The sequence below is a fragment of the Phacochoerus africanus genome, chromosome 5 (genome assembly GCF_016906955.1).
Source record: "Phacochoerus africanus isolate WHEZ1 chromosome 5, ROS_Pafr_v1, whole genome shotgun sequence".
NCBI classification, from domain to species: domain Eukaryota; kingdom Metazoa; phylum Chordata; class Mammalia; order Artiodactyla; family Suidae; genus Phacochoerus; species Phacochoerus africanus.
This window is the reverse complement of record NC_062548.1, coordinates 60750706-60777272: the sequence shown is the minus strand read 5'-3', so window position 1 is coordinate 60777272 and position 26567 is coordinate 60750706. Positions and strand designations below refer to the sequence as shown.

General features: G+C 49.8%; 1 protein-coding gene across 2 annotated transcripts; it reads left to right on the top strand.

Moving 5' to 3' along the window:
* The first annotated feature begins 1065 nt into the window (after window positions 1–1065).
* Window positions 1066–20353, top strand: CNNM3 (cyclin and CBS domain divalent metal cation transport mediator 3). 2 transcript variants are annotated; one of them, XM_047781540.1, is made up of 9 exons: window positions 1066–2449; window positions 11317–11460; window positions 12645–12794; window positions 13090–13259; window positions 13456–13552; window positions 13854–13987; window positions 14583–14721; window positions 17546–17643; window positions 18102–18162. In XM_047781540.1, the coding sequence occupies exons 1-8, from the start codon at window positions 1111–1113 to the stop codon at window positions 17593–17595; spliced, it is 2223 nt and encodes a 740-aa protein (XP_047637496.1). In that variant the 5' UTR covers window positions 1066–1110; the 3' UTR covers window positions 17596–17643; window positions 18102–18162. The 2 variants fall into 2 exon arrangements, with proteins under 2 accessions (XP_047637496.1, XP_047637495.1); XM_047781539.1 differs by lacking the exon at window positions 17546–17643 and having other exon boundaries at window positions 18102–20353.
* Window positions 20354–26567: the final 6214 nt, after the last annotated feature.

Sequence of the window (26567 nt, the reverse complement as noted above, 5' to 3'; positions counted from 1 at the left end):
AGTGCCTCACTTATATTATTTTCAGAACATAGCAATGTGTTTCTATAGAATCCTCGTAAAGACTATTTAAAATGACATGTATATGGATGGTCTTATCACAGTCTACTGTGTTAGAAAATTTGATAATACAAATGTAAAGAAAATCTCTTAAAAAGCCCTTTTTGTCTCCACACCTATAGAGAAGTCTTGTTAGCAGTCTGTCTGTTTCCTTCCAACCAGGTCAAGATGACATTATAATGGGCTGAGGAACACTTGTCTTTAGGAATTATTTTCCCAAGAATGATCTGCTAGAAGTGGGGCGACCAGGTACAGTAATTCCTGACAGAGCTGCCATCTCCTAAAGCGGCTAGGATGGTGAACAGGGTACTAGGCTGGTCGCATTGGAACCCGATATCTGTGCCAAGTCGAGTCCTACTTTTCTCCCGTGCAATATATTAATAACACGAAGTAGCTGCAAGGATCCAAAGAGGTAGTGATTTCGTGTGTTTATCTATTTACTGTCGTTCTTCCCGGCAGGAATGCAAGTTCCTTTTAAAACAGGGGTTGTGTGTCACAACCCAGACCAATAGCAGAGTCGGGAGCAATCACACGTCTTCAATAAACCTTGGCTTCCGAAGCCTAGTCACCGGTTCTTTCAGCCCTCCTTGCCCTTTAGGTCTGTGGTTCACGGGGCGCTTTCTGAGAAAACTGCCCATCTCCCATTCGCTGAAGTCTCTGCCTGCAATATCAGGAGCGCCACTCCGCTCTGAGGCCCGAATCCTGAGCCAGGCACTTCCCAGAGCCCGGACCGGCCTCCGGGTGCGCGGGGATGGCCGGGGGAAACCAGACTTCCGCTGATGGGGGCCAGCTCTCCGCTCCGCGTCCTCCCGGAGCCGGCCAGCCCCAGCCCAGGGAGCCGCGCTGTAGCCCCGCGGGGCCTAGAGCCCCACGCCCCCGGCCCGCCCCAGGATCTCGCCGCCGCTTGTTTACTCCCCGGCGCAGCCTAGTCCGACCCTGGGGCCCGCCCCCGCCTGCCGCCTATTGGTGGAGGAAGCGCCAGGGCCGGCGATAATTGGCCCGGGGGAGGCGGAGGGGTAGGCTGCGCGGGAGGCCGAGAGGGGGCAGCAGGCGATGGCGGCGGCAACGGCGGGTCGGCTAAGCTGGTTGCTCGCCGCGTTCTGCCTGGGCAACGCCGCCGCGGAGGCGGCGCCGGGTCCTCGAGTGCTGGGCGTCTGTCTGGAAGAGGACGGAGCGGCAGGCGCGGGGTGGGCGCGAGGAGAGGAGGTGCGGACTGCTCCGGAGGCCACCTTCCGCTTGCGCCTCTTCGGGTCGGGCTTAGCCAACAGCTCCTGGTCCTGGGTGGCCCCCGAGGGGGCGGGCTGCCCAGAGGGCGGGCCGGTCGCAGCTCCAGATGAGGCGGCGGCCCCGACGGGCGAGTGGCGTGCGCTGCTGCGCCTGCGCGCGGAGGCCGCGCATTCGCACTCCGCGCGGCTGGCAGTGCGTGGGGAGCCGGGCGGCGCGGCGGCCCCCACGGGCGAGTGGCGTGCGCTGCTGCGTCTGTGCTCTGAGTCCGCGCACCCGCACTCGGCGCTGTTAGCCGTGCGTGTAGAGCCGGGCGGCGAGGCGGCCGAGGAGGCGGCCCCGCCCTGGGCAGTGGGCCTGGGGGCGGCGGGGTTGCTGGCGCTGGCGGCTCTGGCGCGGGGCCTGCAGCTGAGCGCCCTGGCGCTGGCGCCGGCCGAAGTGCAGGTGCTGCGCGAGAGCGGCTCGGAGGCGGAGCGTGCGGCGGCGCGGCGTCTGGAGCCCTCCAGACGCTGGGCCGGCTGCGCCCTCGGGGCGCTGCTGCTGCTGGCTAGCCTGGCTCAGGCTGCGCTGGCGGTGCTACTGTACCGCGCGGCTGGCCAGCGCGCCGTGCCCGCCGTGCTGGGCAGCGCGGGGCTCTTGTTCCTGGTGGGCGAGGTGGTGCCAGCCGCCGTGAGCGGACGCTGGACGTTGGCGCTGGCTCCGCGCGCGCTTATTCTCAGCCGCTTGGCCGTGCTGCTCACTCTGCCTGTGGCGCTCCCGGTGGGCCAGCTGCTGGAACTGGCCGCGCGGCCTGGGCGGCTGCGGGAGCGCGTGCTGGAGCTGGCGCGCGGCGGTGGCGACCCCTACAGCGATCTCAGCAAGGGCGTGCTGCCCTGCCGGACCGTGGAGGACGTGCTCACGCCCCTCGAGGACTGCTTCATGCTGGACGCCAGCACCGTGCTGGACTTCGGCGTCCTGGCCAGCATCATGCAGAGCGGTCACACGCGCATCCCCGTGTATGAGGAGGAGCGCTCCAACATCGTGGACATGCTCTACCTCAAGGACTTGGCCTTTGTGGACCCCGAAGACTGCACGCCACTCAGCACCATCACTCGCTTCTACAATCACCCACTCCACTTCGTCTTCAACGACACCAAGCTGGACGCCGTCCTGGAGGAGTTCAAGCGAGGTAAAGGCCCCGGAATCGCGGAGGGGACTCTAATGTCAGCGCCTTCCCCTAGAAAAGAAGTAAGGGTTCAGGGAAGACTAGAGAAGGGTTCCACCCTTAGTAAGGCTTCTAAGGATCCTTTTAATGAAGATGATGGCCTTGCAGCTCTGAATGACCCTTTGAAATACCATTTAAAGGCTATCGTTCTGCAACTGACTGTGCTATGGACCACAACACCCCCCTTTTCCTGGCAGGCCCCCAGTTTGGGGAGGTATGTCCACTTGACTCTGATTCCTAATCTGTTCACCAAATCAAGTTTGTGGGCTTTGGCTTTTGTAGTAGGTCCAAACTCTTGGCTAGAAACATAGAAGAGTATAGTCTCTAGATACCTGGACCGTCTCAAGTCTACTCTTAACTCCAGAGTTCTACACTTTGCTTTTACTCTGGCTCACTCGAAGCTTTCACGTAAAAACTGAGACTCTCCCGGTGTGAAGGGTTGGATTCTTCTGCAACCTGTACTCTCCATTGTCAGGCTTCGATGTCCTCACCAGAACTTGGCCACTAGCCAGGCCTCTCACACTTGAACTCCTGCGGGCTGGGCATGGGGACACCTCAGGACTCTGGATGAGCTTCACCCTAAAGACTGTATAATTGAGGCAGAGAAGTGAGCAAAGCCCTCTCATCTTCCTGGCAGCTGTGAAGCCCCTGGGCCCTAGGAATCATGGAAGGTAGCTTGTGAGCTCCTTGACAGTCAGGGCAGGGAGGTGAGGCTCTGCTGTAGTTACTCCTGCATCAGCACTGCTGCATGCCGGCCACTAGTGGGCGCTCTCGTGCACAATCGCCTTTGATCTTTGCAAGAGGCTTGGGTGTTGAAGTTAGGCAGTTACCGGTATGATTTTATTTCGGGATTGGATGGAAGATTTCGATGGGCAGCTGTGGCTTCTCTCGGTGTTTCTGGCTGCTTTCTCAGAAAATGGCCATGCAGCTCTTCTCAGGAGAGGAGCCCAGGGTAGGAGCCAGACAGAGCTTCCTGGTATTAGGTACTCAATCTCGGCGTAGTACTGCAGTCTCTGAAGCAGTGGTGGTTCTCATGGCTGCTGCTGGCCTTGGACTCAGTGAGATAGGGTGCCATCATGCCCCTTCCCCCTTCCAGCTTGAATGTTGGTAGAGAGGGAAGGCCATAGTGCAGGTTGCTCTTGTTCTGGGGTGGTAGCCTCTGAGCTCTGACTTGACCCCTAGCCTGGGAACTTCCATGTGCCGCAGGTGCAGCCCTAAAACAAACAACAACAATCTAAAGCAGGGAGACAGAGGAATTTCAACTCCAAGTGCATTTTTAGGAATGTCTTAGAAATTAGGCATCATGGAAGGGTCCTCTAGCATCCCTGTCATTTGTGAGCATCCTTGAGCCTGCACACTAACATCAAAATGCTAGAGCCTTTTCAGAGCTTCCTGGTCGCTGTTGGCAGGGGCACCATCCATCCGTGGCCCGCGGCTCTAGAGCTTTCAAGAGGAGAGCCCACCTGTCTTGGGGCCTCTATCAGTGGGGGCCCATGTCTTCAGACTGTTTTATCCTGTCAGATGAGAAACTGCTGTTTCTCTGGGAACCCCTCCTCACATGTTGTCGGGGGGTCAGGTCACCTGGCCACTATTTGAGGGTGCCTTCCAAGGGCTCTGCTTTCTTCTGTTCTTTATTAAATCATTCCACCTGGAAGTCGCTGAGACACTTGTGCCTGTTTTACAGAAGAGTCAAAGCAAGGGAAAATTTACTCCTTCCTCTAGGTAACCAGGCCACTAGCTTCCTGGAAGATGGGGGCTCCAAGATGGCTATCTAGAACCTGGGCTTTGGTTCCTGGACTCTAGAAAGACTGTTGACCAACATTGTGTGTGGAGCCTGGGTCTTCCTCATCGGCCTCATGGATTTGTATCCCATAGCAGAGCTGCTGCGGCCTCCATAGCAGCACTGCCTGCCTGCAGGTGTGAGCCATTCGCAGCCCAGACATCAAGAGGGGAATCTTCTAGAAGTGTCCTGTTCTTTCTTTGTTGTCTCTGCTTCAGCAGTAGTGGGCAGACAGTTTCCTGTCTGGGAACCCCTGGCCCCTTTCTCCTGGGAACAGGGGTGACAATTTAATGTGGGCATTTCCACCTTTAATTTTTGTCCCAGGATGGTAGAGCCCCCTGAAGAAGGCTGTGCTTCTCTGCAGTCGGGCCCTGTGTGCATCACCCAGGGAGGAGGGGCTCCTGAGATTCAGTCTGTTGGTCTCTTCAGTGACAGTCACTTGAATGGGGCATTCGGGGTCCAGCTGGGTTGGGATCTCAGCCTGTTTTCTCTGTACACTGTAAAATGCAAATAGTAAGGCTATGTGCCCCACGGAGTTGTTAGAGGATTCAGTAAATGAATAAGTGGCTATGGCTGGCACACTGTAAGCCCTCAGCACACCTGCGAGATGTTGTAGGTTCGGTTCTAGACCATCACAGTAAAGTGAGTCACACACTTTTTGGTTTCTCAGTGCATGTAAAAGTTAGGTTTATACTGTACTGTAGTCTCTTAAGTGTGCAAATGGTATTATGCCTAGAAAAACAATGTACATACCTTAATCTAAAATGTTTTATTGGAGTTCCCATTGTAGTTCAGCAGAAATGAACTAGTATTCACGAGGATGCAGGTTCAGTCCCTAGCCTTACTCAGTGGGTTAAGGATCTGGCATTGCTGTGAGCTGTGTTGTAGGCTGGCAGCCGTAGCTCCATTTCAACCCCTGGCCTGGGAACTTCCATATGCCACACCTATCGCCCTTAAAAAAAGAAAAGAAAAGAAAGCTTTATTGCAGAAATGTTAACCACCATGTGAGCCTTCAGAGAGTTTTAAAGGTTTTGATTGTCTTGCCTTGATGTCGACGACTCCTGGCTGATGAGGGTAGTGGTTCCTAAAGCTGGGGGTGACCGTGGCAGTTTCTTAAAATAAGACAGTAGTGAAGTTTGCCACTTCAGTTGACTCTTCCTTTCATGAACGATTTCTCTGTAGCATAAAATGCTGTTCGAGTTTTACTCCCAGTAGAACTTCTTTCAAAATTGGAGTCCCTCCTCTCAAACCCTGCCAACCAATTAAGTTTATATGATGTTCTAAATCCTTTGTTGCTATTCAGCAGTCTTCACAACATCTTTACCAAGAGTAGTTTCCATCTCAGGGAACCACTTTTTTTGCTTGTCCATTAGAAGCAACTCCTCATCCATTATTTTAACAAGAGATTGCAGCCATTCAGTCACATCTTCAGGCTCTACTTCTAATTCTAGTTCCTTTGGTTTTTCCCACCACATCTGCTGTTACTTCCTCTGCTGAGGTCTTGAACCCTTCAGAGTCATCCGTGGGGATTGGGATCAATTTCTTCCAAACTCCTGAAGTTGATATTTTGACCTCTTCCTGTGACTCACAAATGTTTTTAATGGCATCTAGAACGGTGGGTCCTTTGCAGAGGTTTTCAGTTGTCTTTGCCCAATTTCATCAGAGAAATCTGTTTATGGCAGCTGTGGCCTTATGAAATGTATTTCTTAAATAAGGCTGGAAAGTTGAAATTACTCCTTGATCCATGGGCTGTAGTCTGATATGTTAGTGATACTAAAAAGAACACTAATCTCATTGTACATCTTCATCAGGAGCCTTGAGTGACCAGGTGCATCGTCAGTGAGCAGCACTACTTTGAAAGTAATCTATTTTTCTGAGCAATAGTGGGCTTCACGTTTTCAGTGAACCGTGTTGTAAAAAGATGTGTTGTTGGGAGTTCCTGCTGTGGTACAGTGGGTTAATGATCCCACATGTCCCTGTGCTGTTGCTGGTTGGACCCCTGACCTTGTGCAGTGGATTAAGGATGTGGCGGAGTTCCCTTCATGGCGCAGTGGTTAACAAATCTGACTAGGAACAATGAGGTTGTGGGTTCTATCCCTGGCCTTGCTCAGTGGGTTAAGGATCCGGCGTTGCCGAGAGCTGTGGTGTAGGTTGCAGACTCGGCTCAGATCCCGAGTTGCTATGGCTCTGGCGCAGGCCAGTGGCTACAGCTCCGATTCAACCCCTAGCCTGGGAACCTCCATATGCCGAGGGAGCAGCCCTAGAAAAGGCCAAAAGACAAAAAAAAAAAAAAAAAGGATGTGGCATTGCTGCAGCTGGGGCATAGGTTGCAGATGCTGCTCCAGTTTGATCCCTGGCCTGGAAACATGCAGGTGCAGCTGGAAAAGAAAAAAAAAAAAAGTGTTGTTGAATTCCCTGGTCTAGGTGGTCTAGTTGGTAGGATTTTTCACTTTCACCACTGAGGCCTGGGTTCAATCCTGGGACTGGGAACTGAGGTCCTGCTTCAAGCCGCTTTATGACCGGAAAAAAAAAAAAAGAAAGAGCATTGTCATCTAGGCTTTATTATTCTATTTGTAGAACATAGGCAGAGTAGATTTAGCACATTTCTTTAGGACCCTGGGATTCACGGAATGGTGAACAATGGCTTCAACTTTATTTTTTTTGTCTTTTTTTAGGGCCCCACCGAGGCATATGGAGGTTCCCAGACTAGGGGTCTAGTCGGAGCTGTAGCTGCTGGCCTACATCACAGCCACAGCAACATGGGATCTGAGTCCTGTCTGCAACCTATACCACAGTTCATGGCAATGCCGGATCCTTAACCCAGTGAGCAAGGCCAGGGATTGAACCCGAAACCTCATAGTTCCCAGTCAGATTCGTTTCTGCTGCGCCACGACAGACACTCCTGGCTTCAGCTTTAAATGACCTGCTAACTTTGTTAGCCTCAACAAGAGGGTCAGCCTGTCCTTTGCAGCTTGGAAACCAGGCCCTGACTTCTCTGTGGCTATGAAAGTCCTAGATGGCATCTTTTCATATGAGCTGGTTGTATCTGCATTGAACATCTGTTGTTTAGAGTAGCCACCTTCATTTATGATCTCAGCTGTGTCTTCTGGATAACTTGCTGCAAATTCTGCATCAGCACTTGCTCTGGCCTCTTTTTTTTTTTTTTTTTTTCTTTTTACTGTTGCATCTGCAGCATAAGGAAGTTTTCCAGCCAAGGGCAGAATTGGAGCTATGCTGCTGGCCTATGCCACAGCCATGGCAGCACCAGATTTGAGCCACATGAGGGACCTACACGGCAGCTTGTGGCAATGCTGGGTCCTTAACCCACTGAGTGAGGCCAGAGATTGAACTTGCATCCTCATGGACCCTATCGGGCTCTCAGCCCACTGAGCCACAGTGGGAACTCCAGTCCTTTGCATTATGGAGACGGCTTCTTTCCTGAAACCTCTTGAACCAATCTCTGCTAGCTTCAAACTTTTCTTCTGCAGCTTCCTCACCAACCTTAACTGAATTGAAGAGTGTTAAGGCCTTGCTTTGGATTAGGTTTTGGCTTGAAGGGAAGTTGAGGCTGATCTGATTTTTCTATCCAGACTGGTAAAACCTTCTCCATGTCAGCAGTAAGCCTCTTTGGCTTTCTTATCATTCATGTATTCACCGGAGTAGCTCACTTATTTATTTATTTGTATTGTTTACTTTTGGAGTAGTTCTTTTAATTTCCTTCAAGAACTGTCCTTTTGCATTCATGGCTTGGCCATTTGGTGCAAGAGGCCTGATTTTTGGCCTGTTGTAGCTTTTGCCATGACTTCCTGGCTAAGCTTGATACTTGTAGCTTTTTGGGGTTTTTTTGTTTTTTTTGTTTTGTTTTGTTTTGTTTGGGGGGGGGGCCTTTTAGGGCCGCACCCACAGCATATGGAGGGTCCTAGGCTAGGGGTCGAATTGTGGCTATGGCTGCCGGCCTACGCCACAGCCACAGCAACATAGCTGCAACCTATACCACAGCTCACGGCAACACTGGTCCTTAACCCACTGAGTGAGGCCAGGGATTGAACCCACAACTTCATGGGTACTAGTTGGATTGTTTCCACTGCTCCACAACAGGAACTCCTCAAGTCTCCAGTGTTATGTGGGTGCAGTTGGTGCTCCCCCCCAAAAAAAAACCAGTTACAAGAGTAACATCAGAGATTGCCATAAAAGGCATTATAATAATAATGAAAAAATTTGAAAATCTGAGACAGTTACCAAAATGTGACACAGACACAGAGTGAGCAGATGCTGTTGGAAAAATGGTGCCACCTGACTTGCTAGAGGAAGGGTTGCCATAGACTTTGAGTTTTAAAAAAACCTAAGTGTGAGGCATGTTGAAACAGTGTAGGCCTGTACTGCATTTCTGCAATTCTCAGATGCACCTTTTCTTGCATTTTAACATCTGTAATTAGGATGCATCTCATGATTGATGGCATCTTGAATTTGATGAAATGTAGTCAATGTGATCTTTTATTTATTTATTTATTTTTGACTTTTTATGGCAGCACCCGCAGCATATGAAGTTCCCCTGCTAGGGGTTGAATCAGAGCTGTAGCCGCCACCATTGCCGTCCTCTGCCACAGCCATAGCAACACAGGATCCAAGCTTCGTCTGTGACCTACACCGCAGCTCACAGCAACGCTGGATCCCTGACCCATGATGGAGGCCGGGGATCAAACCCTCATACTCAGAGTTCCCATTGTGGTGTGGTGGTTAACGAATCCAGCTAGGAACCATGAGGTTTCGGATTCGATCCCTGGCCTTGCTCAGTGGGTTAAGGATCCGGCATTGCCGTGAGCTGTGGTGTGGGTTGCAGACACAGCTCGGATCCCGAGTTGCTGTGGCTCCGGCGTAGGCTGGCAGCTATAGCTCTGATTCGACCCCTAGTCTGGGAGCTTCCATATGCCCCGGGAGCGGCTCTAGAAAAGGCAAAAAAAAAAAAAAAACCCGCATCCTCATGGGTACTTGTTGGGATTCGTTTCTGCCGTGCCACAACGGGAACTCCAGTGTGATCTTTTTCTTTTACAGCCTCATTCCTTTCTTTCTTTTCTTTTTTTTTTTCCTGTCTTTTGAGGGCCGCACCTGCGGCACATGGAGGTTCCCAGGCTAGGGGTCGAATTGTAGCTGTCAGTGCCAACCTACACCACAGCTCACGGCAACACCAGATCCTTAACCCACTGAGCGAGGCCAGAGATCAAACCCGAAACCTCATGGTTCCTAGTTGAATTCTTTTCCGCTGCACCAAGATGGGAACTTCATCATTCCTTTCTTGATCATCAGGATAGTGGTCTAATAATGATAGCTTTTGCTTAACTCTTGACATTTTCATTCCATCCAGCTTGAGAGCAAGGTCTTCCTATACCTGAATCCTGGGGCTGGGGGTGGGGGAGGTGTGGGGCATAGACGTGGAAAGAGTGAGGCGGAGCCCGCCAGCTGCTTACAAAGCATGTGCTTCTAAAACCCAGTCCACTGCTTTGTAATTGAACCCAAGGTATGTAAAGATGAGTCACACAAAGACATGAAGTTGACTTTTTGCTTCACTGAAAGAATCTTGAAGCACATACCCATTTTAGGTGCTGGTCCAGGCCAGCTTTTAACCTATGCCTTTTTCAGTAGTCACAAAGCAGGGCACAGTTGAGATGAGTTTGCTCTCAGTCCTTGACCTGCACAACCCAGTCCAGTAGCCATTACCCTCTGTGCCTGCTGAGTTCTTGAAAGGTAACCAGTCTGAATTGAGATGTGCTGTGAGTGCCAAATACACACCAGATTTCAAGGCTTAGTACCAAAAAAGGTAAAATAGCTACTCGTGTTTTTATGTTGATTGAATGTTAAAATGATACTTTGACTATATTGAATTAATCATAATATTCATAAATTTGTGTGTGTGTCTCTCTTTTTAATGGCTACGCCCATGGCATGTGGAAGTTCCTGGGATAGGGTGGTTTTTTGTTTTGTCTTTTTTTTTTTTTGCTGCTTTTTAGTGCTGAACCCAAGACATATGGAGTTTCCCAGGCTAGGGGTCAAATAGGAGCTACAGCTGCCAGCCTACACCACAGCCACAGTAACACAGGATCCTAGCCACATCTGCAACCTATACCACAGCTTACAGCTATGCTGGATCCTTAACCCACTGAGCGAGGCCAGGAATCAAACCTGAAACCTCATGGTTACTAGTTGGATTTGTTTCCATTGTGCCATGATAGGAACTCCCAGAATAGGGACTGAATCCAAGCCACAGCTGCAACCTATACCACAGTGTGGCAATGCTGGATCCTTTAACCCATTGGAAGGGGCTCGAACCCGAGCTGTTACAGTCAGATTCTTAGCCCACTGTGCCACAGCAGGAACCCCTATGTCTCTTTGTTAAAGGTAGCTATTCAGAAATTTAAAATTACCTCTGTGGCTTGCATTCTGTTTCTTTCGGACAGGTCTAAAACTTTACAGAAGAAAAGCACTCACCCGAAGCAGAGTAAATTCTTAGTGTCCCTAATGTTCCCCAGCACTCTGAGGCTGGGCTTTTTTTTTTTTTTTTTTTTTAAACCATTATCTTCATCTCCCTGGATGCCTTTCATGGACCTTAACCTCTGGAAATAAAGGGCAGTGTTAGGACCTGGGAAAGCTTCCCTTGAGAATCGGGCGGGGTGGCCCCTCCTGGCACCCCCATTCACACTGTCGTAGGGTGCCGGGGTTTTTAGCTTTGATGCCCTATGTCTGTGGTCTGGGTGCTGTGTACAGTGTCCTTTCTGGTCTGGATGCATCCTCGTCTATACCACATTGACGGCCTGGAGTCACACAGAACTGGGGGCCTTGGGCAGGTAGACATGGTGTCTGAAGTTTAATCCTTAAGGGCACATTGAGAGTCTTTAAGAAGGAACCTGGGAGAAGTCTCCTGGTGCCTGGCATGTTGAAGGGACACAGACATCAGTTTCTGTCCTTGCAGTGGGCTTGTCACACGGGACTCAGGAAAACCAGAGGTCTCTAGCAAGCTGTGACATGAGCCTGTGTCAATCCCCACCCCGCCCCACAGGGAAGTCCCACCTGGCCATCGTGCAGAAGGTGAACAACGAGGGCGAGGGTGACCCCTTCTACGAGGTACTGGGCCTGGTCACCCTGGAGGACGTCATCGAGGAGATCATCAAGTCTGAGATCCTGGACGAGTCTGAAGATTACCGTGAGTCCTGGCCCCTGGTACTTTTCCTGCACTTACGGGGATGTATGTGAGTCAGAGTGTGGTCAGGGGCTGGATCTCAGCTCAGAGCTGTACCCAGGCTCTGTCTCCTTAACCCTGCATGGACTGCCATTGCCCTTGTAGGGGGAAGTGCTCACACCTGCACCTGGACTGGAGCCACGGTGACTTGTCTTTTCAGGGGCTCTGCCCTTAACAGAGCTTTCCCAGTCCTTCTCTTCCTTGGTCCTTTTGCTTTCTTTTTTTTTTTGTCTTTTGCATCCATGGCATATGGAGATTCCCAGGCTAGGTGTCAAATTGGAGCTACAGCTGCCGGTCTACACCACAGCCACACCAGATCCAAGCTGCCTTTGCGATCTATACCACAGCTCATGGCAATGCTGGATCTTTAACCCGCTGAGCAAGGCCAGGGATGTAACCTGCGTCCTCATGGATACCAGTTGGATTCATTATCACTGAGCCATAATGGGAACTCTGGTCCTTGTGCTTTCTCATGTTCTCTTGTACGTTACAAAAGTGTCCTCTCTAAGCACCCTGTTGAAGTGCTGAGAAATTTCTCCCCAGACAGATGATCCTGGGGCCCGTGATTGTGTCTTAGAGGATGCTAAAAGGATGCTGACTAAGGGCTGCAGGGAAGACACAGAGCCCAAGCTTGATGGCAGGCCTCAGTGGGCCCCCAGGACACTGAGCCACCCACCTCCGTGAGCTCTCAAGTGAATCTCTTTGCCCTTATGTCTGTCCCCCAAATGTAGCATCTTTGGTTTGCCTTCTCTGCCTGACATAGATAGAGTCTGTGGGTTAACCGCTGTTGAGTGGTTATCCTCAAACATGTGCTTTCCTCTCTGAGAGGGCCTGTTACTTTACATAAACTGTTTGCTATTAGCATTATCTTCTCCCAACTCCAAGGAGGCAGCAAGCTTTCCAGTACTTCACTGCAAGTCACTGGAATGCAGGCTGCCACCCCTCTGTGCCAGGTCACCGTGCGGGTGGGGGTGGCAGCCAGGTGCCGGCCAAGCAGCAGGGCCAAGTGCGGGCCTTGGGGCCCTGATGTTGTCCCCCAGGGGCCCTGAGTTCCCGGGAGGAGAAAGCGGGCAACATGCTCCAGGTTCAGTGGTGTTGGTTGGGGTGGGGGGCTGCTGATGTCTAAGCTGGGTCTTCTCTCGTCCCAGGAGACACCATAGTGAAGAAGAAGCCAGCCTCTCTGAGCGCCCCCCTCAGGCAGAAAGAAGAGTTCTCCCTGTTCAAGGTGTCTGATGACGAATACAAAGTGAAAATCTCTCCGCAGCTACTCCTGGCCACCCAGCGCTTTCTCTCCCGAGGTGAGCCCAGGGAGGCCTTGCCCCACCCTCTGTTCACATCTGGAAGTCAGGAGCCCCCCCAGTGGGCAGGGGAGTGCCGGGGAGAGCGTGGGCACGTCTGTGCAGCACTGTTGGCACCTTAGGTCCCTGGCACCGGCTCCCCTCTGCCAGATCAGTGGGGCTAGGAGCCTGACTGGCTCTCCTGTGTTGGGGAGGCTGGGGGAGCCCAGGCGGGCTACAGGAGGTGGTGTGGTTCACAGGCCGCACTGTGCCTGGTGGACACTGTCCCCTGTCCCTTTTGTCCACTGTGGGGCAGAGGTGGATGTGTTCAGCCCACTGCGGATCTCCGAGAAGGTCTTGCTTCACCTGCTGAAGCATCCCAGTGTCAACCAGGAAGTGAGATTTGATGAGAGCAACCGCCTGGCTGCACACCACTACCTGTACCAGCGCAGCCAGCCCGTGGATTATTTCATCCTCATCCTGCAGGTAATGGCGAGCCAGCCTGGAGCCTGCCGCCTGCCTGGGGCGGGGGCCGGGGCTGAGCAGAGGAGGAGCATCCGGACTAACACCCCCTGAGCAGTGTGGTGGTATGTGCTCCTCCTGCCCTTTGCTGGCAGGAAAGCTAATCTGTCCCTGTCCTTCTCTCCCCGCCTCTCCCCCACCTCCTCCCCCCACCTCCCAGGGCAGGGTTGAGGTGGAGATCGGGAAAGAGGGCTTGAAGTTCGAGAATGGGGCCTTCACCTATTATGGAGTGTCTGCCCTGGCGGCGCCGTCCTCCGGTAAGCTGCAGCCACCCTGGTGCTGGGGGCTGGGCTGGCAGAGCCAGTGGCCCAGGCCTCTTGCAGGGCGGTCTGCCCTGCAACCTGCTGGCCCTTCTTGGCTCCGGGCTGCATGGAGGGAGGGGGAGCCTTTCTTTAGGGCTCATCTTTGTTGCCCTTCCCACCCATGCAGAACCTCCCCAGGAGGAGCATGTTTGTTCCTCTTCAGAGTCCCTGAGTGATGGGGGGTGGCCCTTAGAGGCTGTGCTGTTGTCCCCAGGGCAGGGCTGGCCCACTCCACCACCGACTGTTCTTCCTGTAGTTCCCCAGTCCCCGGTGTCCTCGCTCCAGTCCGTCCGCCATGACCTGCCACCCGAGCCCGCCGATGGCACCCGCTTGTCTGCGTATTGTCCCGACTACACCGTGAGGGCCCTCTCTGACCTGCAGTTCATCAAGGTGACCATCTGGGTTGCTCGTCAGTGCTTTGTGTCCCTGAGGGCTAGACCTGCTGGTCATAGATTTGTATGGCTTCAGAGTAAATTCTTTTGTTTTCATTTTTGGCTGCTCCCGAGGCATACGGAGCTCCTGGGCCAGGGATCAGATCTGTGTCACAGTCATGACTTAAGCCGCAGCTGCAGCAATGCCAGATCCCCAACCCACTGTGCGGTGCTAGGGATCGAACCCCACAGCCCATTGCTCCCAAGACACTACTGATCCCATTGTGCAACAGCAGGAGCTTCTTGGGAGTAAATTCTGATTGAGTCTGTCTGAGACTTCCCAGAGCAGGGCCTTTTTCTGGTTCTGAAGAACAGACAGCCTAGGCTCTGTTGGTGGGCCTGGCCCATCTCTGGGCCTAGGCGCCCAGTTGCCTTGGAGATCTTCCCCACGCTTTGCTGCCTTGCTCTCTCCCCGAGCTGATTTCAGGTCCTCCTTTTCCCTTGTCCTTGAGTGTGACTCCCCGCCTGGAGGGCTGGAGGCACTGGTGGGACCCCTGTACCTCACCTTCTCCATCTGGCTGCACGAGCTGTAATGCTACCTGCCCATCCTCCAGGTCACACGGCTGCAGTACCTCAATGCACTCCTGGCCACCCGAGCCCAGGCCCTGCCGCAGCCCTCTGAGAACGCAGACCTCCAGACCATCCCAGGCAGCCAGACCCGGCTCCTTGGTGACAAGGCTGCCACAGCAGCAGGTGAGCCCCGCGGGGTCACACCAGGGTGAATGTACCCTGTGCCGTCCCAACTGCACACATGGACCTGTTCCCTCTGCCCTCACCTTGCCCTCAGTTCATTCTTTTCCCCTTCATGTCTCCCTCCTTTTTGCTCTCCTTTGCTGTATCAAATGGCTTGGGCAACACCGAGCTATAAGCCAGCTGGCATTTTGACTAGAGCATGTAAGTCAAAATTTTCTCTCGAGGGCCTGCATGGTGGGTTGGTTTAGGGCGCCAGCTCTCTAGGCAGTTGAAATTCTCCGTATCATGCAGTTGGTCTTCTACGAGCACAGGAGCAGCCAGCCTCGGCCTGCATCATCCTGCAGCGTTTTCTAAGTAAATGTACCCACACGGTTCAAGCGCAGGCTTGTTCAAGGGTAAAGTCACTAAATGGGAGTAAAGTCAGGTTCAGACATTGTCTTGGTCATTTAGGGTTAGGTCACCTGGAAAGTGAAGATCTGGATCACCACTAGGCCGGGTTCAGAAAGTGGGTGCCTGATGGACACTGTTCCCAGACCCAGAAAAGCACAGCCGAGGTGTTTGGTCGGCTCGTGCTGATGTGTGAGTCATGCCTTCCCATCTGGGGTTCCACTGGGGGCAGGAAGCAGCAGATACTGCAGAGTGGGATGGGAAAACCCACCCTTACAGTGTAAGGAGGGAAAATTCAAAAGGAGCCTCTGGAGTTTTCTTTGTGGTACAGTGGAAACAAATCCGACTAGAATCTGTGAGGTTATGGGTTTGACCCCTGGCCTCACTCAGTTGGGTTAAGGATCTGGTGTTGCTGTGAGCTGTGGTGTAGGTTGCAGATGCGGCTCAGATCCAGCATTGCTGTGGCTGTGGTGTAGGCTGGCAGCTGCAGCTCTGATTTGACCCCTAGCCTGGGCACTTTGATATGCCACAGGTGCGGCCCTTAAAAACCCCAAGGGGGTTTAAAAAAAGGATCCTCTGGAGAGGGGACTTTAGGTCAGAGTGGTAAAATGTCAGGAACTTTCCTGACCTGTTACTCAAGAAGGCACTCTATGCTGACTGAGCTCCTCGGTTGGGGTCTGAGATCCCCCAGGGCCTGGCCTTCCTGGAGGTGCTGGTGGGGCTTCAGAGAGGCCAGGGAAGGGATAGAGGGACTTGACTCACTCTGCTCCCTCCACCATCCCTCTGAGTCTTACTGAGCACTTCCCATTGAGGCACTGTGCTAAGAGCTTCCCTCGTCCTCACTCAGCTAAGAAAACGTACCTGAAGTTGTGAGAGGCGAGAGCTATTAGACTCATTTTACAGGGGAAGAGTCGGAGGCTGAGAGAAACAGGCCCCATGGCTTAGAGTTGGTGTGTGCCCGTGGCCTCTGGGCTGTGCCGCCTCACAGGGCACAGCTCTGGTTACAGAACCCACATGTGAGGATGGAAACGTGTCTTTATATTGGAAAGGTGCTTCCTGAGGGGTGATGCGCTGCTGCCAGGGGTAGAGAGCCCTGGCCCCCTTGCTGGCTCCACCCTCAAGGGGACCACGGAGGGTTGAATCCCACATCAGGGCATGGTCGCTGCCCTTCCTGAATGAATGGACGCTTCGTTCACCTTTTAGGGCCGGGCCTGCTCCCGCGTCTGTCCACCGTGATGGCCTTTTATTTTGGAGGCACTCCTCTTACAGAGGTTCACATCATTATGTCATACTTGGTGTTAGAAGTAGGACATTTCTGTTTCTCAAAATGTGAGCCTTTGTTTTTTTTTTCGTTTTGGGTTTTTTTTTTTTTTTTTTTTTTTGGCTGCACCTGCCACATGCCTGCAGCATGTGAAAGTTCCCAGGCCAGGGATCAAACCTGTGCCACAACTACCTAAGTCACTGTAGTTGACAGCTCCAGCTCCTTAACCCGCTAAGCCGCAAGAGAATTTCCCAAAATGTGAGCCTTTGAATTTTTGTTTTCTTGCATGTGAGCCTTTTCTGGCTCCTTCTGCTACTCTGGCTCCATCTGCTACTCTGGCTCCCTGGGCAGTCTGCTGAGGGAATCCTTCATAGTGCCTGGTGGGTCATTTCCTCTTTGTAATGGATTACCAGCCCCTGTCCTGTAGTCATGATGTGGGTAATTTCCCCCTAAATGTGACCTGACATTGGCCCCAGGCAGTTCTCCCTGCTCCTGGCAGCCCAGTCCGTGTTCTGTAGTCATGATGTGGGTAATTTCCCCTAAATGCAACCTGACACTGGCCCCAGGCAGTTCTCCCTGCTCCTGGCAGCCCCTCAGGTGTTGCACTTGATCTCTGTTGACCTGGTGCTTCCCTGCCCAGGGCGCTTAGGGTCACTACACCTGTGGACGTGTCCTTGGGGCAGCGCTGAAACAGTGCAGGTCAGGATGGTCCCCGGTGACTCCAGGTTCCCTAGCAGACAGGTTCCTTTATTGAAATGCTCAGAAAGCACAATGACTTTAGTCGTCTTCAGCCGAGTTAGCAAGTGGCATGAGTCCTAAATCTGGCTGCTGCCTGTTCTTTTTATGGGAAGCACCACTTTGCTCATGGATTGTCCTTGGCTGCCTTTGAGCTGCAACAGTGGAGTTGAGTAATTGCCACTGAGACCTGCAAGCCCCAGGAGTACCAGCCCTTGACAGAAGCAGCTTCTGAGCCCTGGCCTGCTGTTTCAGAAAACCTCCTCCGTGGCAATCGTTGTCCCCAAAGCGGGGCTTCCAGCAGAGCCTCCTGTCCCGGTCCTGATCCCCTCTTACTGTGGGAGGCTTTGCTGCCCCAGTGAACAGCTCTGCCATCGCAGCTCCACAGCTCGCTCTCTCTCCCTCCCCTCTCCTCCTCCCCCCCTCCCACCCTCTCTCTAGCCTTCCCAGTAGACCTTTCTCTCTTGGGCACCTTTGGAAACTGCAATTGATAATTGACTGTGGACTAGTGAGCATTTTTTGTTAAGACTGCACCCAAGGTAAATGTCTTGCCTTTTACTTCCTCTGCTTTCCTTCCCAGCCCACTAGCTGCTGGGCAGGGCGCTGTGGGCCATCCCCCCACCACCACCCCCCGTCTCAGGTGGGGGCACCTCTCCATGGGGGGGCGAGTGGATACTTCCTGTCCCATTTCCCCAGAAGGCATGAAATGCCTGCTGAGCCCTGGAAACGACAGCTTCCTTCCTCCAGCTCTTGGGGCAGGTGCATGGCCTCAGCCTGCTAGGGGCAGAAACCTTTCTCCCTGCGTTTGAGTGATGACACCCGTCCTTGTGGAGGTGTTCTCTCCTGAGGCTGAGTGCAGCTGACCATGTTTCTAACTAAACCCTCCCCACGCTGCCTCGGTGCCCCTTCCTGTCCTGCAGAGGACTTGACACTTGGTTTCATAGGACCTGCTCCTTTACTGGCTCTGACACTCGTCCTCTTCTCCTGTCCTCTCTAGGGTCCAACCACAGCAGACCCGGGCTCCCAGTGGAGGAGAGCCCCGGCCGGAACCCGGGCGTTTAACCGCTTGCCAGGAGCCCCAGGTCTGGGGAACAGATAAGCACGTGGGGAACCGGAGCGAGCCAAGGAGTGGCCTCCTGCCAGCCCGTCCCCCGTCCCCTGCAGGCCACGTTTTAGATGGCCTTCATGTGTGGGTCCTGGCAGTCCTCAGAACCAGACATCAGTGCCAGGAGCCTTCAGCAGGTCCTGCCCCCCTTAAGGAGATGGGCTCAGCTGGGACCCGCCGTCCAGGTTGCTTCTGAACAGAATGAAAGGAACAGCATCATCTCCAGTCCCCAGGGGCCAGCCTCCCTGTAACAGTGCAGTGTATTATACCTCTTCTGGCCAAGCCACAGTGCACGATGACTGCCTTTATGTGGCTGTGACCTGTACTCTCTTTGCTTTTAATTTGCCAACCTTCTGCTGCTGGCAGCACTTTTTTGAGTGAACCAAGAGCACCGGTGTGGGCTGGGGGGTTCACATCCACGGCCTGGCCTACAGGGACCTTTTCAGCTTCTCTTATGGTGCCATGCTTCAGAGTGTGCACTTAGCCTGTCCCATGTGCCAAACCTGAAACAGGTCTGTCCCACCAGGCCCGCTGCCTCCTGTGGAGGTGGCTTTTTTGATCCCAGCCCCAGCCCTGAGTGAGCATGCTGGCCCTGGTGGGGCCGAGGAGCCTGCTCTTCCTGCTGCTCCTCTGCCTGCCTGGAATTGCCACTAACAGTATTGTCATTTTCTGTGTTTAAGAAGAGGTCACATGTGAGAGGAAGGGATGGTTCTGCTGCACCTAATCCTTTCTTCGTTGTTGGATCCCAGAGAGGGTAGCCATCAGCCCTGTTTCACACCTTCCCCCTGAGGCCCATGGGTTGGGGGGGGCGTGTGGCTGTCTAGTGCATGGACTGCAGAGAGGGAGGCAGGGTGGTTCGGGGACCAGGTAGATCCCCATCACCTTTCCTAAAAAAACATGAAATCAGAGTTTCCTTATATCTCTGAAACATTTCAAGCCCCTTGCTTTTTTCTTTTTCTAGCTGTGGGGTTTTAGAGAAGTGGGAACAAGAGGGCATTCATCTCATCTTCTGGTTCACCTTCATTCACCTTGCACAGTTCTTCAGCTGCGTAGAAACTGGGGCATCACAGGGACCTAGGTAGGATAGGGAGGGAGGAGGATTTCTGGAAACTTTCTCAAAGGATTTTGAGTTATTATCCAGGCTCAATGGGAACGAAGGCCAAAAAACAGCATGCTCACTTTAGAAATTGTTCTCAAGGAATTCTCTCCAAGAGCAAACCCATCTATCTCCAGAATAGTGGTTCCTAACTTTGGCTGCACATCGGAATCACATGGCAAATAAAAAAATGATCCCTGGGGCCCACCCCCTGGGGAGTGTGATTTTAATCAGCTGGGCGCCAGGGTTTTATTTTTAAAAATAATTTTAGATTCACAGATCACATCCCCTTCACATCAGCTTCCCAGCTTCACATGACATAATCCTGATACTAAAAAATCAATGTTGGCACAGAACTATAAACTAAATTACACTTACTTGGATTTTTATCACTTTTTCCAGTAATGTCCCTTTTCTGTTGCAGGATCCACTTAAGGGTACCATGTTGCATTTAGAGCTTTTGCTTTTTTTCCTCTAACTTTTTATTTTGAAATAATTATAGATTCATTAGGAAGTTGCAAGGATGGAGGTCCCATGTGCCTGCCACCAGGTTTTCCTCAGTGGCCACGTCTTACATAGGTACAGTGATGTCTCAGAACCAGAGATCTCCATGCTGGCTCAGTGTGGGTGTGTAGTTCTAGAGCAACTTAGCACATGTAGATTTGCATAACCACCACTGCCCTCTACAGAACTGTTCCTCACCAGGATCCCCTCCAACAGACCCTTTTAGAGCCATACCTACCCCCTCTGGCCACCATCCCTAATCCCTGGCAACCACTAATCTGTTCATCATCTCTATAATTTTTGTCACTTCAAGAATGTTGTATAAATGGGATCCCATAGTATGTAACCACTGGGACTGGCTTTTTTCCAGTGTAATGTTTCCTAAGTGTAATGTTCTGGAGTCTCCTGCAGGCTGTGTGGGTGCCAGTCGTTCACCCCTTTCTGACTGCTGGGTGCTGTTCCGTCATGGGCTCCTGTCCTATCTAAGGACATCTGGGTGGTTCCCGGGTTTTGGTTATTCCAAATAAAGCTGCTATGAACATCATTCCAGGTTCTTGTGTAAACACAGGTTTTCTTTTCTCTGAGCTAAATGGCCAGGAGTGCAACTGCTGGGTCAGATGGTCATTGCATTATTTAGGTTTTGAGGGAAACTCTCGGCCATGGTTTTTCAGAGGGGTGGTAAAATTTTATGTTCTGGAGTTCCCGTCGTGGCTCAGTGGTTAACGAATCTGACTAGAAACCATGAGGTTGCGGGTTCAATCCCTGGCCTTGCTCAGTGGGTTAGGGATCCGGCGTTGCCGTGAGCTGTGATATGGGTTGCAGACATGGCTTGGATCCTGCGTTGTTGTGGCTCTGGTGTAGGCCAGCGGCTACAGCTCCGATTGGACTCCTAGCCTGGGAACCTCCATATGCCGTGGGAGCGGCCCTAGAAAAGGCAAAAAGAAAAAATAAAATAAAATTTTATGTTCCCACCAGCAATGCGTGAGCATTTTTCCACATCCTCTCCAGGCTTTGGAATTGTCCGTCACTACTCTGTTTTAGCCATTCTGGTAGGCATGTATAGTGCTGTCTCCTTATGGTTTTTGTTTGCATTTCCATAATGAATAATGTGTTTTTTTTCATATGCTTACTTCATTTTTGTGAAATGTCTTTTCATGTCTTTTGCTTGTTTTCTAATTAGATCGATGGGTTTTGAGTTTTGAGAAATCTTTATATATTGTAAATACTAGTCTTTATTGGGCTTTTGGTTTGCAGATATTTTCTCCCAATCTGTAGTTTATTTTTTCATTTCTCTCTTTTTTTTTGGGGGGGGGTCTTTTTAACACACACACACACACACACACACACACACCTTCCCCAGTGGCATGTGGAAGTTCCCAGGCAAGGGGTCAAATCAGAGCTGCTGCCAATCTGGGGGGGGGGGGGTCTTTTTAACACACACACACACACACCTTCCCCAGTGGCATGTGGAAGTTCCCAGGCAAGGGGTCAAATCACACACACACACACACACACACCTTCCCCAGTGGCATGTGGAAGTTCCCAGGCAAGGGGTCAAATCACACACACACACACCTTCCCCAGTGGCATGTGGAAGTTCCCAGGCAAGGGGTCATATCACACACACACACACCTTCCCCAGTGGCATGTGGAAGTTCCCAGGCAAGGAGTCAAATCAGAGCTGCTGCCAATCTGCACCACAGCCATGGCAGCATGGGATCCGAACCACATCTACAGCCTATGCTGCAGCTTGTGGCAATGCCAAATCCTTAACCCACTGAGTGAGGCCAGGGATTGAACCTGCATCCTTGTGGATACTAGTCAGGTTCTTATCCTACTGAGCCACAACAGGAACTCCTATTTTTTCATCCTCTCAATAGGACTTTTTTTGGGTTGGTTTTTTTGTTTTGTTTTGGGTTGTTTTTTTTTTTTTTTTTTTGTCATTTTAGAGCTGCACTTGCAGCAAATGGAGGTTCCCAGGATAGTGGTCAAATTGGAGCTACAGTTGTCAGCCTACACCACAGCCACAGCAGCTCAGGATACTAGCCACATCTGTTACTTACACCATAGCTCACAGCAACGCTGGATCCTCAACCCACCGAGCAAGGAAGGCCAAGGATCAGACCTGCATCCTCATGGATACTAGTCAGATTTGTTTCTACTGAGCCATGATGAGAGCGCCAGAATTTTTTTTTTTTTTTACTTGAGCAAAAATTTTAATTTTTGATAATTTCCAATTGAGTAATTTTTTTTAATGGATAATGCTTTTGGTGTCTTAAGAATTCCTTAACCTAGTCCTTGATCGTGAAGATTATCTTTTGTTTTTCTAAAGTTTTTATAGTTTTAATTTGCATCTAAGTCCATGATCCATTCTGAGTTGTCGTCCCCCCTACCAGCTGCCTGTAGATGTCTAGTTTCTTCAGCACGCTGAATAACTTTTACGTCTTTTGGCATATGTATTGTGTCTATTTCTGGATTGTCTATTCTGTCCCATTGACCATCTCTCCCTCCATTGGTACCACACTGTCTTGATTACTGTAACTATTAAACAGGTCCTGAAATCAGGTAGACTGGTATTTCTTCCACTTTGTTCTTTCCCAGAGTTGTTTTAAATTTTAGAATAATCTTCTCTACATCTACAAAAAAAAGTCTTGCTGGGATTTTGGTAGGAATTATGTTAAACCTGTGTATCAATTTGGGTGGAACTGACATCTTTACCTCGTTTTATCTTTCAGTCCATATGTATGTTTCCATTTATTTTAATTTTTAAATTATACTTGATTTAAAGCATTCTGTCAGTTTCTGCTGTACTGCAAAGTGACCCACTTACACACACACATATTATCCTCCATCATGTTCCATCACAAGTGATTAGATGCAGTTCCCTGTGCTATACAGCAGGGTCTCATTGCTTATCCACTCCAAATGCAATAGTTTGCATTTCCCCAAACCCCAAACTCCCAGTCCGTCCCAATCCCTCCCCCTCCCCCTGGCAATTACAAGTCTGTTTTCCATGTCTATGAGTTTGCCTCTTTTCTGTAGATAGGTTCATTTGAGCCATATATTAGATTCCAGATACAAATGATATGATATCTGTTTTTCTCTTTCCGACTTATTTCACTTAGTATGAGAGTCTCCACTTCCATCCATGTTGCTGCAAATGGCATTATTTTATTCTTTTTTACAGCTGAGTGGTATTATTCCATTGTGTGTATATACCACATCTTCTTAATCCATTCACCTGTTGATGGACATTTAGGTTGTTTCCATGTCTTGGCTATTGTGAATAGTGCTGCAATGAACATAGGGGTGCATGTATCTTTTTCAGTGAAAGCTTTGTCTGGATATATGCCCAAGAGTGGAATTGCTGGATTATATGGTGGTTCTTTATTTAGTTTTCTGAGGTACCTCCATACTGTTTTCCATAGTGGTTGTACCCATTTACATTCCCATCAGCAGTGTAGAAGGGTTGCCTTTTCTCCACACCCTCTCCAGCATTTGTTACATGTAGCCTTACTAATCATGGCCATTCTGACCAGTGCGAAGTGGTACCTTATAGTTTTGACTTGCATTTCTCTAATAATTGAGAGTTTTTTCATGTGCTTGTTGTCCATCTGTCTGTCTTCTTTGGAGAAATGTCTATTCAGGTCTTTTGCACATTTTTCAGTTGGGTTGTTTTCTTTCTTACTTTATAGGGCTGCACCCGCGGCATATGGAGGTTCCCAGGCTAGGGGTCTAATTGGAGCTACAGCTGCCAGCCTGCGTCACAGCCACAGCAATGCCAGATCCAAGTCACATCTACAACCTACACCACAGCTCACAGCAATGCCAGATCTTTAACCCACTGAGCAAGGCCAGGGATCAAACCCACCTCATGGTTCCTAGTCAGATTCATTTCCACTGCACCGGGATGGGAACTCCAAGGTTGTTTGGTTTTTTTGCTGTTGAGTAGTGTGAGTTGTTTGTGTATTTTGGAGATCAAGCCTTTAGCATTGTTTGAAACTATTTTCTCCCATTCCATAGGTTGTCTTTTTTTTTTTTTTTTTTTTTTTTATCCTTTCCTTTGCTGTGCAAAAGCTCATAAGTTTGATTAGGTCCCATTGATTTTTATTTTTATTTCTATTGCTTTGGGAATCTGACCTAAGAAAACATTTGTATGGTTGATGTCAGAGAATATTTTACCTATGGTCTCTTCTAGGAGTTTTATGGTGTCTTATGTTTAAGCCATTTTGAGATTATTTTTGTGGGTGGTGTGAGGGTGTCTTATAGTTTCATTGATTTACATGCAGCTGTCCAGTTTTCCCAGTACAACCTGCTGAAGAGGCTGTCTTTTTCCCAGTTTATATTCTTGCCTCCCTTATAAAAGATTAATTGGAGTTCCCATAGTGGCACAGTGGTTGACGAATCTGACTAGGAACCATGAGGTTGCGGGTTTGATCCCTGGCCTTGCTCAGTGGGTTAAGGATCCAGTGTTGCTGTGAGCTGTAGTGTAGGTTGCAGACCTGGCTGGGATCCCGCATTGCTGTGGCTCTGGTGTAGGCTGGCAGCTACAGCTCTAATTAGACCCCTAGCCTGAGGACCTCCATATGCTGTGTGGGTGCGGCCCTAGAAAAGACATAAAAAAAATTTAAAAATCAAAAGATTAATTGACTGTAGGTGTCTGGGTTTACTTCTGGATTCTCTGTTGACCATAGGTGTGTGGGTTTAATTCTGGGGTTTCTCTCCTGTTCTGCTGATCTATATTTCTGTTTTTGTGCAAGTACCATATGGTTTTGATGCATGTGGCTTTGTAGTATAGTCTGAAGTCAGGAAGCCTAATTCCTCCAGCTCCATTTTTCTTTCTCAGGATGGCTTTGGCTTATTCTGGTTCTTTTGTGCTTCCAAAGAGATGTTAAAATATTTTGTTCTAGTTCTGTGAAAATGTCCTTGGTAATTTGATAAGGATTGCATTGAATCTGTAAATTGCCTTGGGTAGCATAGTCATTTTGACAGTATTGATTCTTCCAGTCCAAGAGCATGGTATATCTTTCCATCTGTTTGTGTCATTTTTGCTTTCTTTCATCAGCACCTTATCGTTTTCAGAGTACAGGTTGTTTGTCTCTAGGTATGTTTATTCCTAGGTATTTTATTCTTTTTGATGTGATGTTAAATGGGATAATTTCCCTAATTTCTCTTTCTGATCTTATTTTGTTAGTATGTAGTTTATTGCTGTGTATTAATTTTGTATCCTGAAACTATCAAATTCATTGGTGAGCTTTAACATTTTTCTGGTAGCGTCTTTAGGATTTTCTAGGTATAGTATCATGTCATCTGCAAACAGTGATAGTTTTACTTCTTCCTTTCCAATTTGGACTCCTTTTCTTTCTTTTTCTTCTCTGATTGCCGTGGCAAGGAGTTCCAAAACTATATTGAATAGTAGTGGTGAGATCGGACATCCTTGTCTTGTTCCTTATTTTAGGAGGAATTTTTTCAACTTTTCACCATTGGGAATTATGTTATCTGTGGGTTTGTCATATATGGTCTTTATTATGTTGAGGGAGGTTGCCTCTGTGCCCACTTTCTGGAGGGTTTTTATCAGAAATGGGTGTTGGATTTTCTGAAAAGCTCTTTCTGCATCTATTGAGAGGACCATAGGATTTTTATTCTCCACCTGGTTAATGTGGTGTATCATACTACACTGATGGATTTGCAGATATTGAAAAATCCTGGCATCCCTGGGATAAGTCCCACTTGATCATGGTGTATGATCTTTTAATGTATTGCTGAATTTGGGTTGCTTGTATTTTGTTGAGGATTTTTGCATCTATGTTCATCAGTGATAGTGACATGTAATTTTCTTTTTTTGTGGTGTCTTTGTCTGGTTTTGGTATCAGGGTGATGATGGCCTCATAGAATGAGTTTGGGAGTGTTCCTTCCTCTGCAGATTTTGTGAATAGTTTCAGAAGGATAGGTGTCAACTCTTCTCTAAATATTTGATAGAATTCACCTGTGAAGCCATCTTGTCCTGGACTTTTGTTTGTTGGAAGTTTTTTTTTGTTTTGTCTGTTTAGGGCTGCACCCACAGCATATGAAGGTTCCCAGGCTAGGGGTAGAATCGGAGCTATAGCTGCCAGCCACAGCCACAGCCATGACAGATCTGGCTGCGTCTGTGACCTACATCACAGCTCATGGCAATGCCGGATCCTTAACCCACTGAGCGAGGCCAGGGATCAAACCTGCATCCTCATGGATACAGGTGAGATTCATTTCCAGTGAGCCACGATGGGAACTCCTGCGGTTTTTTTCTTGTTGATTTCTACAATGCTACAGCATTGTGATTGGAAAAAATGCTTGATAGGATTTTAATTTTCTTAAATTTACCAAGGCTTGGTCTGTGGCCCAGAATGTGATCTACCCTGGAGAATATTCCATGTGCACTTGAGAAGAATGTGTATTCTGCTGCTTTCGGATGGAATGTTCTATAAAAATATCTATTAAGTCCATCTGGTCTAATGCATCATTTAAGGCCTCTGTTTCCTTGTTCATTTTCTGTCTGGATGATCTGTCCATTGCTGTAAGTGGGGTGTTAAAAGTCCCCTGCTATTACTGTGTTATCGTCAATTTCTCCTTTTATAGTTAACAATTGCCATATATATTGAGTGATGCTGTGTTGGGTGCATGTATTTGTAGTTGTTATACTCTTCTTATTGGATTGATTCTTTGATCATTATGTAGTGACCTTTTAATTTTTTTTTTTGCTTTTTTATTTTTTTGCTTTT